At 36.5% G+C, this 12,717-nt stretch overlaps 1 protein-coding gene across 3 annotated transcripts in view; it reads right to left on the bottom strand.

Annotated features, from left to right (window-relative positions):
* Positions 1–12,717, bottom strand: part of LOC142345847 (coatomer subunit gamma-2-like) — a 52,463-nt gene that overhangs the window by 25,095 nt on the left and 14,651 nt on the right. For 2 of the 3 annotated variants that reach the window (XM_075398257.1, XM_075398256.1), the window contains exons 12-16: positions 12,585–12,697; positions 12,207–12,221; positions 11,283–11,453; positions 3,829–3,939; positions 3,271–3,496 (exon numbers count right to left, since the gene is read on the bottom strand). In XM_075398257.1, coding sequence (XP_075254372.1) covers positions 3,271–3,496; positions 3,829–3,939; positions 11,283–11,453; positions 12,207–12,221; positions 12,585–12,697 — 636 coding nt within the window. The remainder of the gene's footprint in view (positions 1–3,270; positions 3,497–3,828; positions 3,940–11,282; positions 11,454–12,206; positions 12,222–12,584; positions 12,698–12,717) is intronic. The other variant, XM_075398258.1, reaches the window with a different exon arrangement.

Raw genomic sequence — 12,717 nt, 5'->3', positions numbered from 1 at the left:
AAGTATCTGTATATAATGTTTTTAAGTGATCGAATATTTCTTTCCGCAAACGCAGATTTGGCTTCGTTTTCGGTTGTATACAAATGAATCTTTTTGTTTTCACAGAATGTTTTGAACGCGCCCTTGAATTCGGTGCCTTTGTCTGTCCACTTTCTCTGGTTGTTTCGTCTTTATCATTTGTTTGAAGGCTTCAACGCAATCCTTCGAATACATCGTTCTGAGAGGTTGAACACGTAAATAGCGTGATAAAACGTCAACTGCAATCAATAGGTATTTGACCCCATTGTTGTGCATGGCTATTTTGTCCATATAGGCTACATCCATGGACCAGATTTCGTTTATTCTGTAAGCAATTACCTTCAATCGTGGAAAACTTTTCCGGAATTGACGATATTTAGTGTATGAGTTCTTGGATTGAAGGAATTTTTCAATTTTTTGTGGGAAAAGCCGCTTTCCTCTTTTATGTTAGCAACACTTCCAAATGCTGCTTTTCCTTTCGTGTAAACTTTATTTAGATTTTTGATTTCCGCTGAATGGAGTTTTCCAGCCTGTTGGCGTTTTAATTTCTTCTTCTGCGTCTGCGAAGCCTTCCTCATCAAAGCTAGCAGTCTCTGTTTTTTCTGCTCTCTCGATAGCAGGTTTCTGTTCACTGGCTGCTCCATCTGGAAACTGACGCAGTTTTTGCTCTTTCGGAATTTTTATGAACTTCTTTGCGTAAGTATTACAAGTGAGATGTGGCGCAAGGTTCAAATAATTCAATACTTGATAATCGTCAGGCAAAAGTTTTGATGATGTTTGTTGTAATGCGTAGAGGAAAGTTGATGCTGGAATGTCGGTGTTCCTTCCATTAATCAGGATTTTACCTTCAAAGTCCAGTGAAATGTTGCGTGATCCGTTTATTTTCTTCAAAATTATTTTTGCTTTTCCAAATTTGTCTTTATCGAGAAAATCTATATCATCGATCACACTCTGACTGATTTCATCAAACTCTTTCCGTTTAGTGTTGTCTGGGATACTTTGTTGCTTTTCTTCTTCATCTGAAACCATGACGTCTTCTGTCTGTTGCTCTGTGTTCTGCTGCATGACCGCTTCTGATGGCTCTTGTTTTGAAGTTCTTTGTAGAAGGGATAGTTGTTTCGACTTGTTTTTTGTTAGTGGATTGTTTAATATTTGCGAAACTTGGGGTTGTTCAGTTGTAAACATGTTGCGAGGAATGAGCACAAATTCCTCAGTTGGCATTTTTCTGTAGATACTCTAGACAAGGTCTGGCAATTAGTTGAATCAGAGAATGCCCTCTCGTTGTCTGGAATAATTTACTTCTTTCGAGCGCACTAAAATATTTTTCAGAAAGTTGTCGTAGTTGAGGTTCAAATTGTTGTAGTTCTTTCTTGTTGATTGGGACAACACCAGAGAGCACGTTCATTACACAATCGCTTAGGAACCAAATGAATTCAATATCTTGGGCTAGGAAAATTCGCTTGCTTTTCGATTTGGGGTTGCTGTTAACGCACCAACGCTTCAGCATAAGCAAATGTCTCTTTTTCATTCGTAATTGGTGTAATAACACCTTCCTCCGAAGGAATATAGAATACTGATGGTTCGGGACCAATGAGTTGAGAAGAAAATCGTAAGCCTTGACTTGTTTTAGGATCCAGGTCAATGATCAAATGTCCATAGGGTTGAGCTGTTGCTAATTTGTATGCGTCCTTGAGTAATTGGAGACAGTTTAACTGTTTTCCGAGTTATTCTATTTGTTGAATGTCACGCAATGATTTGAATAAAACTATATGAGTTGTGTTTAGATCAATTGTCCGCGACCATTTACTCTGTTGGAATAGGTTGTGTTTGACGTAGATCACATGAAGTTTTCTGTGTCTTCCTGACGTTGCTATTTTCACAAACTCTTTGTCGTTAAAGATTTCCTCGCATGAGTCATCATAAACGAGCAGACAGTCCGAAAGCTTTTTCGTTATATCCAATCCGGAATACTTGATGAACTCAATGTGCGGTATTTTTTGTTGCATAGCTGTAAATATGTCCTGGAACTCTTTGTAGAAGTAATAAATTTTGGGAAATGCTGGGTAGAAGGACCGACCTTGCAGCATGCTGAATATGAGGTCAGTTTTCCCAGAACCACTTGGGCCTACAACCGCCATGAAGATCCTATCGTTTGTGAGAATGACTTTATTCATAATTTAGGATTTGGTAAGATATAACCAACTAGACTCGAAAGAAGTGCAATCCAAATTGATTTCTCTTCGCAGCTCTCCGATATCAAGAATAGCATGGCAAAACAGAGACTAATCATGAGCACGATAATACTCACTTGAACGAAAAATATAATCTCTGATCGAGGGACTACGGTATTGGAACAGCAACGCCATGGAGGTCTCTGTCGGTTTCCATCATCAAAAACCAAAGTTGTAATACCCCCATCAATTTCGTCTCTCGTAACTCGGGTACTCATTGAAACAGTTTTATCGATTTTTACTTAACGTCTGTTTTCTGGAACTGTAATTTGAAAAATGATCTTGCTAGACAATTTTTCCAAACTCATGTTCTGATTTTGTCTTCATATATTGTCCCATCGCGCCCAAGGGCTTTTCTGAAGAAATTTATTGGCGAAATGTAGAGATTTAGAGGGGGTCGTTTTTTTTACCGTGCGTGAGCCCCCCCCCCCCCCCGTGGTGTGCTACTAGTCATTTACTTATACTACTGTTTAACATAAGCTCACATCAGATAAATAAATTCTTTTTTTTCGTCAGTAGCTCGATGCGGCTTAGGGAGGTTATCTTAGGATTGAGGTGTGACGAATTTAATAATGTAAATTCATAATTTAACATTATGAATTTATGTCTCTTCAATAGTTTTGGAGAACATCACATTCTTAGAAAATAGTCAGGAGGAAGGCTTGAAGAGAACTTAATACCATCCGGGTGGGCTTTACCTGTTTATCCCGTATTTCGGGACGAAAAGTCAGATGGCCAGACGAAAAGAAAAACTTCGGTAGAACGAAACATTGCATTAAAAACAAGGACTAATATGCTACAAAATTAGTTTGAGACCAATTAATCATATCATTGAGCCAAAAAATCCATTTTTAAGTCAGATACAACCTGTATAGAAATTTTCCATATTAAATTCTGCTTACACTCGCAAAAGTTACTGCTTCATGTGCATACACCATTGCGATTTATTAAGTATAACTTAATGACACCAAAAAAGAACAGAGAAAAGAGAGGCCAGCTTCTATCGTAAAATTATATTCACCTTCTTCCGAGTCCGGTTCAAAAGTGTTAGGATCACAGTCCTTGACAATGAACTTAAGAGTTGATGAGAAAGTACAGGATACAGCCTGTAGAGCATCATCGGGCAGGGACACCAGGGCATAAGTGATGCCAGGTTGGTTGTAGATCAGTCGAGGGCACGGAACCACTTTTAGTACTTCGAATCCTTCGGTGCTTGGGTCCAACTCAACGTACACACGATCTAGGACCTGAAAATGTCATCAAATTTTGTCAAAATTATCCTGGAGACCATGAGAAATATAGACGTAAATTTTCAATGTTACGAATAATTAATGGTCAATTTCGTCTATTTTGTGGTTGACTTAACTAAGTTGCTATTAGCTGCAAGTCGTTAAATATATGCTTGTGTCTGAATTTTGGGTGTTTAACCTCGAAGGATCGCGGCGGCTTTGTAGCGTAGCTACTTGATGCACCAACCGTAATATTGGAATTTTTACTCGGACGTAAAGGTTTCAAAAGCATCACCCCTGCTGCCTTTTTGAATCGCCTTTGAGTGCGAAGAAAATTAAAGGTTGAGTACCTGATCCTGGAGAGTGTTGGTACAGTTGAATTGTAGGACAATATGTCGATTGAATGTGTGTTTCACACACTGCACCACGTACTCCGTCTCCGCCTCCGTCAAATCCACCACCTGAACACAAACAAATCATAACAGAGTACACTGGAAGACGCAGAGACTTCGAAAGATAAACAAAAACTGAAGGCCGTATGCATCACTTTGTATCAACCAAAAGGAACCCAGTTAGACTAAAGAAGGGTTGAAAAAATGCATATAGCCGGCAAATTGCCAGAAAATAGCCACCATTGACCCGCTTGATGCACATCAGGATCGAAACAGAAAATAAAACAGAATAGATATAAATTGACCGAATTTTTCTAAGGTTCTAATTTGCGGTTCAGTTTCAGTTAGATTCTAAAATTGAAGTTAATTCAACTTCTAAAGTGAAAGCTAAATACTATTGACAGGTAGAAACACCCCTGACATGAACTTTGATAACCTAATGCCCTATGACTTCATGACCGGTTTTTATCAGTTTATCCCATGTCACGCCCCTATTTCGTGCCTCATAGTTTCGCGATCTATTCCCATTATATCCTTAATTAATAGTCCTAATTTAGTGCTTATATTAATAAGTTTCGAGGTCATAATTAGTCCTCATTTCTATATAGGACTAACCTCTATTTTGTTTATATTTATTGAAAACAACCGCAGAATGGCTGATTCCTAATAAAACAAATTCCGTACCCGAGAGACTCAAAATTTACCTTTTTTTTACTTCGGTAATACTGAATTTGTATAACTGGTAAAAACTGTAAAGAGAAACTAAGTACTTGGTAAAGTAATTATGCTGCTAAAGTAGGTGCTTCTACGGAAACGTATATGTAGTGGCTTAAACAACACCAAGAAACGTAGAAAAGCCAGAAATTGCCCCAACTTGAAGATCAGTAATTATTTGCGAAGGAGCAATACAATTTGAGGTAAAAACTTCGTAATTATCAACCACCAGAACTGGAGAGAGCAGGCCAGTGATCAAAAAATTTATTAACCCTTGAAACAATTATAACTTTGAAACTTAACTTGAGCTAGCTTTACAAAATTAGAGTAATGAACTGGAAATTGTTTTTTTTTTCTAAGTCAGATAGCATAGAGAGAGGGGGTATTGATTCACACTTAAACATTGTTAAAATACAATGCAATAAAAGGATAAACGCGCATTCGAAAACCGCTCAAATAAAAGTCTAATATCAGCTAACTATAAAAGGTGATCAATAATGAGAATAAAAAAAAACCTAGCAGGACAAATCCTGACATATCAGCGAATTTTTATTGACTATACAAACATTAGACTAAGAATGGACTATTAATGGCTTGTGAAAACCATTTAGAAAAAAAAATTTGATCACAAGTATTGAAAAACACTAAAATTAGTGCTTACAGGAAAAACACTAAAATATTTAATTACAGGATTGAACTGGAAATTATGTTTTTTTTCTAAGTTAGATAACATAGAGCGAATGATAATGATTCACACCTAAACATTGTTAATATTTTATGCAATAAGCGGATAAAACTGCATCCGAAAACCACTTAAACAGAAGTCTTATATTAGCTAACTATTTGACTTTGACTTTTAGTGTTTTTCAATACTTGTGATCAATTTTTTTTTCTAAATTACTTACACAAGCCATTAATAGTTCGTTCTTAGTGTAATGTTTGTATAGTCAATGAAAATTAGCTGATTTGACAGGATTTGTCTTGCTAGGTTTTCAATTCGCTTTATTGATCACCTTTTAAAGTGATCAATAAAGCGAATTAAAAACCTAGCAGGACAAATCCTGTCAAATCAGCTAATTTTCATTGACTATACAAATATTACACTAAGAAGGCACTATTAATGGCTTGTGTAAGTAATTTAGAAAAAAAATGATCACAAGTATTGAAAAACACTAAAAATCAAAGTCAAATGCCGCATGTGAACAAAAATCCACGAGCTAGAAAGCGAATTTTTGTTCAAACACCTTTTTATCACTCTACTTAAAATTTAAAGTAAAAAAGCACGCTGCAAAAACACCCGATCCTTCGCTTCGTGTTTCGCCGCGAACAAAATCATCAGTTATATTGACTACTAAAATTATGAAAATGATTAAACAGGTCTTAGCAGACAGCTCACCAATACAACTCAAATTCTTTAATTTTTTTAAAAAAGGAGAGCGCTTACAATAAACATAACGGACTAAACGTCGGAAGAATTGCTCTCGAACGACTAGTGGGAGCTCTAATCAATTGCAGCCTGCTTCAGTCGGTGCCGGGGGAGGAGGAGGGAGGGAGGGGGAGCCTAAATGGGACTAAGAAGTTCAATAGTGGGCTTCAAATAATCACATTAGAGGTTAACATATATCACGAAAAAGATTCAAAGTAAAAAACGACACCAGTTTCGGCTCTTTTCAGTTGACTTTTAGTATTAAAATGCCGCCAATTGAGTTCAGCTGCTTGAAATTGTGATTGAGAGACAATTTTAGATCACGCGAAACGCAAAAAGTCAAGGGCGTAAAAGTCATTCGAAACGTCAAAATTGTCAAGCGAAAATTTTGCATAAGAAAGACACATACGTTTACAATAAGTGCTATGAACTTCGTTGAAGAGCAATTAAAAATAGCCATTGAGATTGCTAGCATAAAGGGGGTACGGAATGAGGTTGTCCAAATTCGCAACAACAGACCTTTACAATGATTTTATGTCTTCTGCGTAGTTTCTGTGATTTGTACACTTAAAGACTAGGCGATCTTTAAGAGAGCTGCTCTGTCAGTTAATACCAGCAGTGCTTTAACTGCTCATCCCATTTTTGAGGACGAAAAGTTAGAAAATTCGCACAAAAATGATCAAGCAAGTCGCATAAAAAAAGACCGCATGACCAATATAAATACTACAAACTTTGCTTGAGAGCAATTATTCAGGTTATACTTTGTCATTGCAATAGAGCAAAGAAGCCAATCCCACCTAATATCAACTATTTATATATATTTTAAAAAGACAAAATGAATCAACCCTCTAATATTTTACTTCGAGTTAAATTTTGGCTCTACAAAAAAGCAAGCTTTTAAAAACACTTTACCAATTGTTTCTGACTCCATTTATTAGCTGCATTCCAGAAAAATAAAAAAATAGCCGGCAGACTGCCAGAATAGCTGCAAAAGAATAGACCTGGGTGTCGTATAATAGAGATAGAAACAGAGACAGATCAAAATTAAAAAAAATGGACTCCGCTAAAAAAGCTAGGAAAAAATTATTCAGCGATATAATAAAGATTGTTAAAATTTATCCCGCAGAAGCCTCTTATTAGGGAACTTTACTGCACATATGAGTTCCTTTGACCTTAAACAAATTCAAATCAAATTTTTGGTAAAGAGAGTGAGAAATGACGTCACGCGCGCAAACGCCGTTTGTTAGAGGAAGAAGTCATTCAGAAAATTTGACTTTTTCAGATTTGCTGTGTGAAAAAATGTAAAACGATAAAGAGCGTCAGATGACGAAACAAACACCAGGAGCACCGCAAAATAGCTCCGCTCAGCTTACAGCTATGAAAGAACCAGATTACAGTATAATCAGGACATTAGGAAGCTCTTTTTCATCAACATCTAGCTGCTCGCTTGAATCCCAAGCCTCTTCCTTGCCTAGACAAAAACACTAGACCTAGAAGGGACAATGGATTGATTGGGAAAATCATTTAGAAAATCATATAGAAAATTTAAAAAAAAAACAGTAAACATAACCGACTAACGAGGGCGAATTGCTCTCAAACGACCTGCAAGCGTTTGGCTTCGTTAGTACCTAGCCACTAGTTATTGAGGTTAGCTTTAGCTTGATTGAAGGGGCCTGAGATTAGGGTAATAGACGATGACATCACACCCCATAACAGCCGCTGAAGTGCGGCATCAACAAAAGAGTTAAGGAGAGAGAGAGAGAGAGAGAGAGAGAGAGTGCGAGACTAAACATGAGCGAGAAGGGGAAGGCAAGAAACGCCAGCCAAAACAGAGAGAGCAAGAGAGCTAGGAATTTTTTCCATGATGAGATTCGACTCTACAACTTCAAGTTTTCTAGACTTGTTAGTAACTAAATCATATAGAAAAAAAACTGAAAGTGCAAAATTCAAAAGAAAAGTTTCCACATTCCGCAGTACCGAAAATGTTCAAAAACAATTTTTTTCTCTGGATATGTTTCATGTTACCCATCTGCAAGACTATAAAAGCTTCGTTGGCCAGTAATGATCGTTAAACTCAGAAAAGGACAAAAATTTTAAAAACAATTGCAAATTTTAACTAGGTCTTGCTAAACTTCGTGATATCAATATCTTCAGAACACCATTCAAATGTCTCAAGAGACAATCTAGTATGCCCATTTAACGCCTTGAACAGTTTCACTGGCTCATAACGATCCATACACTTGGAACATGATAATTTTTCAAAAAATTTTCAAATTAAAATTTATCAAAAAATTTCTAAAACTCGAGTCCTTAAAAAAATGATAACCAATCCATTAACTCTATAAACTCAGCAACCGGTTAGTATCAAAACTCGAAGGAGGTTTTTTGGCTATTGATGCTGGAAAAACCTTAAAAAAATGACAAACAATTTCACAAAACATGAAGATAACCAAAAAAATTTTCAAAAATGCTCAAAACTCGTTAAATGTTTAAATCCTTAAAAACACTCCATTGCATCTAGAAACTATAGAATAACCTATTTTCAAACTCTAGAGGAGGTTCCTTGGCTCATGAGGCTAGATAACCCTAAAAAATGACAAAATTTCTCAAAAAACTAAAAAAATTTGCAAGTTTTATAAAACAAATCGATAAAATTTGTGATATTAAAAAGTTGAAAACCATTCAATTACTACTAAAAACTATGCAGCCACATATTATCAAACCCTTAAGCAGGTTTTCCGAATCCTGAGGCTGAAAAATCTTGAATATTGACAATAAATGTTAAAAAAATTTAAAAAATGCTTTTTTTTCAAAAAAAACGTTAAAATTCGTGATGTTAAAATCTTGAAAAAAATTCCATTACGTCTAGAAACAATACAGTAATCTATCATCAAACTCTAGAGGAGGCTCCATGGCTCTTGAGGCTGGATAAACCTAAAAACCGACAAACATTTTCAAAAGACTTGAAAAAATTTACAAGTTTTTTCAAAAAAATGCAGAAAATGTGCAAAGTTGAAATGTTGAAACCATTCTATTACCACTAGAAACTGTTCAGTAACCTATTATCAAACCATACTGTGGGTTCCTTGAAATCTAGGGTTAATAAAACTCAAAAATTTGACAAAAATTTTACAAAAATGACAAATTTGCGTGTTTTTAGCGAGCGGTTGTTGGTCAGTAGCTAGCCATGGGGGGTGCACAGGGATGGCAACAGTCGGGTGGGGGGCAACAGCGCGGTGGGGGTGTGGGGGGCAATAGTGGGAGGTCAAGAGTTGGGGGGAAGTCTTCAACCTCTAAGAACCGCTCATCACACCATAATTATAAGTCTCCAATGTATTACAGGACTAATATAATTGCTACTTCGTTTGAGAGCAATTAAAAATTGAATTCAAATTTCCGCATGTGAACAAAAACCATTAGCGAGAAATAAAATTTTTGTTCAAACACCATTTTTCTCATTCTACGTTAAAATTAGAGCGAAAAAAAAATTTACGCCACAAAACAACTCGCTTTTTCGCTCCACTTCCTGTATCGGTGTGACCAAAATCATCACTCCAATTTCAGCTGGAATGAAAGAGTGAGGGGGAGTGAATTGCGTGGGTGTAAGGGGGTTTCAGTGCGAAGGCGATCAAACTCGGTAACCACGCTTCATTCTATAAATTATTGCCTGACAGTTTTGGTCAAACAGGCGTACTTAGAAATTAGTAGGCCGTAAAGCTCAGAGGACTTAATGTCATCCTGACTTTAAAAGTCGGTAGCAGGAAAACGGTCACGCGAAAATGTTCAATACAAAAAAAACTTGTTTACAGTAATTGCTGCAAACTTCGTTCTAGAGCAATCGAAAATGCTAGTACATCCAATTTAGGTCATTACGAATGTTCTACGTTTTTGAGTCTCTTACAAGCTTTGAAAATCTGGATGTCATCGAAAACAAAACCTAGCTGGCAGATTGCCAGAAAATAGCCGCAATAGATTAGTAGATCGGCAGTCTAAAAAAAACAGTAAAAAAGACAGACCAAAAAAATTTATCTTTTCATTGAAGGCTGATCTGTTATATTTTGATTAAAAATCTGTATAAGTTATTGCTGCCTCTATTAGCTGATCTCAAATAACCTTCATTTAGAGTGATACACACCCATTTATCTCTTTGAATTAAAGTAAATAAAAGTCAATTTCAAAGTGAGGAAGTCACTTTTGAGAGTGAGGTAAGTCAAGTGTGACCAAAAATTTAATCACGCGCATGAACAAAAAAACTCGCTCCACTAAGAGCGAAAAATGACGTCACACATGCAATTCAATTGAAATTGCATGAACGAATGAACAAAAAATGGCTGTGACGTCATATGGTCGTAACAAAAATCATGACGACGAAATTTCATTGACTAAACAGAGAAAATAGACCTCGAATGGACTATGATTGAATTGAGAAAACCATTTTTAAAAAAATCAGAACAAAAAAATAAGAAATAAACAGAAAATCAGTGTCAAAATGCCACATGTGAACAAAAAAACCACTAGAGATAAATGAAAGTTTAATTCAAACAAAAAACTAGGCCTACAATGAGCTGTGAATGGGTTGGGAAAACCATTTAGAAAAAAATCCGACCCAAAAAATCGAAAAAATAGTAAAAATCAGAGTGAAATTGCCGCATGTGAACAAAAAACCACTACCGAGAAACCGAATTTTTGTTCAAACACCGTTTTCTCACTCTACTTTAAAATTAGAGCGAAAAAATTTCACGCCGCAAAACCACTCGCTTTTTCGCTCCATTTCCTGTTTCGGCGTGACCAAAATCACTACTCCAATTTGACTTCAAAAATCATGAAAATGTGTGAACAGATCTTAAAAAAAAAGACAGCGCCCCAATACAATTCAAATTCTTTGAATTGTAAAAATCATGAAAATGTGTGAACAGATCTTAAAAAAAAAGACAGCGCCCCAATACAATTCAAATTCTTTGAATTGTAAAAAAACCAAGAGAAGGCCAATAATAGCCTCAGCTATCGCTGTGCGGCTATTAAAAATAGAAAAGAATTTCAGAAGTGAGCTTCAAAATCTTTTTCGAATGAATTCAGTTATGTCCGAGGACTAGATGAATCTCGCCTGCCACTTTATAAATTTAAAGAATTACAGATTCCTAAAAGATGTTGAATTGTGATTTTGATATCATGTTTATGATTTTATGGAGCAGCGGAAAAAACCGACTTGCTATCGCCTTCAAGATGGCCACACTTAATGTGCAAAATGTAGGAAGTGCAACACAAAACCAACCTCTGAGCTCTTGAAGAGTGCTCCCAATGGTGCAAACTCTGGCACCTGTGAGAGCTGTTCGCTGTATATTTCATGTCTGCCGGCACCACTGGCTGCTGCTGCGGCTGCCGCTCCAGCAGAAGCCATACCTCCCATGTCCACTTTAGCTGCACCAGACGCTATCTCAGCCACCTACAATATGAATAGCAGATAAGAAACCACTGGAAAATAGATCCCGAATGAGAATCGACATAGATTGTCACCTTCTGGAAAAGCTGATTTAATTACGTTCCATACTTTGTAAAGGTGTTTTAAGAAAAACAAAACTTTAGTAGGCAATGTTTGATGAATGGGGCGATAGTGAATCTACGACATTGAAACTAAGAGTTACGACCTTGAATCTATAAAATGAACCCCGAAGTCCGTATAAATTAAAATATTTCTCTCGTAATGTGACATATCTAAATACCTCAATTATTTTATCATTATCATTTTCCAACATTTTAGACTTATCAGTAGTGTTGCCTACTGTTAGCTCAAACAAGCCGCTCTCAAAGCAAATACACACATTAGTTCGCTAGGACTGGAAATAAGGGTATAAGGGACAAGTGAGAGGTAAAATGGGCAATTGCTTTATATCATTTGCCTTGATATATGATTGTTTTTTTTCTTTAATTCAACCCAAACATCTCAGTTAAACAGATCGAATTGAGTTTCATGTTGATAAGGGGTGGTTTACCACGCTTAAAACTCACACAAATACGACAGAGTCGCATCTCAAATTCACTAAAGTTGTGGCGGGAGTAGTGATGACGACTAACATGAGTTGACTGAAGGTTCCCCATTTTTCAAAAATGTTAAAGCTCACTGATCAGTATTAAGGGAGTTGATGACTTGTGCCCAACACTGAAGAGTTTTACAGACACACTACAGATAGTAACAAACCTGAGCTTTCGCTTTCTGTGAAAGGGTAAATTGTTAATCAACACAGCAAATAGTCAGTACAATACACATGCATGAGCTTATTACGGACTGAATATCAAAATTATGTCTGTTCATGTTGAAATAATTTTTGGAGAGGCGCACAGACATGATGTACATGCATATAATTAGGTGCCGAGCGATGCAAAGCAATTGATTTTTTTGAGCAAAAAATGATATTTCTTGAGTGCCAATCTTGATATGGTTAATGATGCTTGGACCAACATGCACTGACAAATTATCTCACTGCAATCTATCAATTCCGTTTTTTGCTAAATAATATGTCGTGGGAAAATCAGTAGCTAACAGTGGGCATTAACAAAGGTCAGAAGGGTGCAATACCTGTGCGAGAGTGGGTTTCTGTTGTACAGTTTGTTCTGCCAGTGGCTGTGCACTAAGAGGTACACTCTTCATGTCAAATGGCGTCTCACACGCGTCGTCCTTCACATACTCACCTAACATACACACACTCATT

The sequence above is a fragment of the Convolutriloba macropyga genome, chromosome 9 (assembly GCF_964194025.1).
Source record: "Convolutriloba macropyga chromosome 9, txConMacr16.3, whole genome shotgun sequence".
In the NCBI taxonomy this organism is placed as follows: domain Eukaryota; kingdom Metazoa; phylum Xenacoelomorpha; order Acoela; family Convolutidae; genus Convolutriloba; species Convolutriloba macropyga.
Note: the sequence above shows the minus strand (reverse complement) of the source record. Positions and strands in the feature narration are given on the sequence as shown.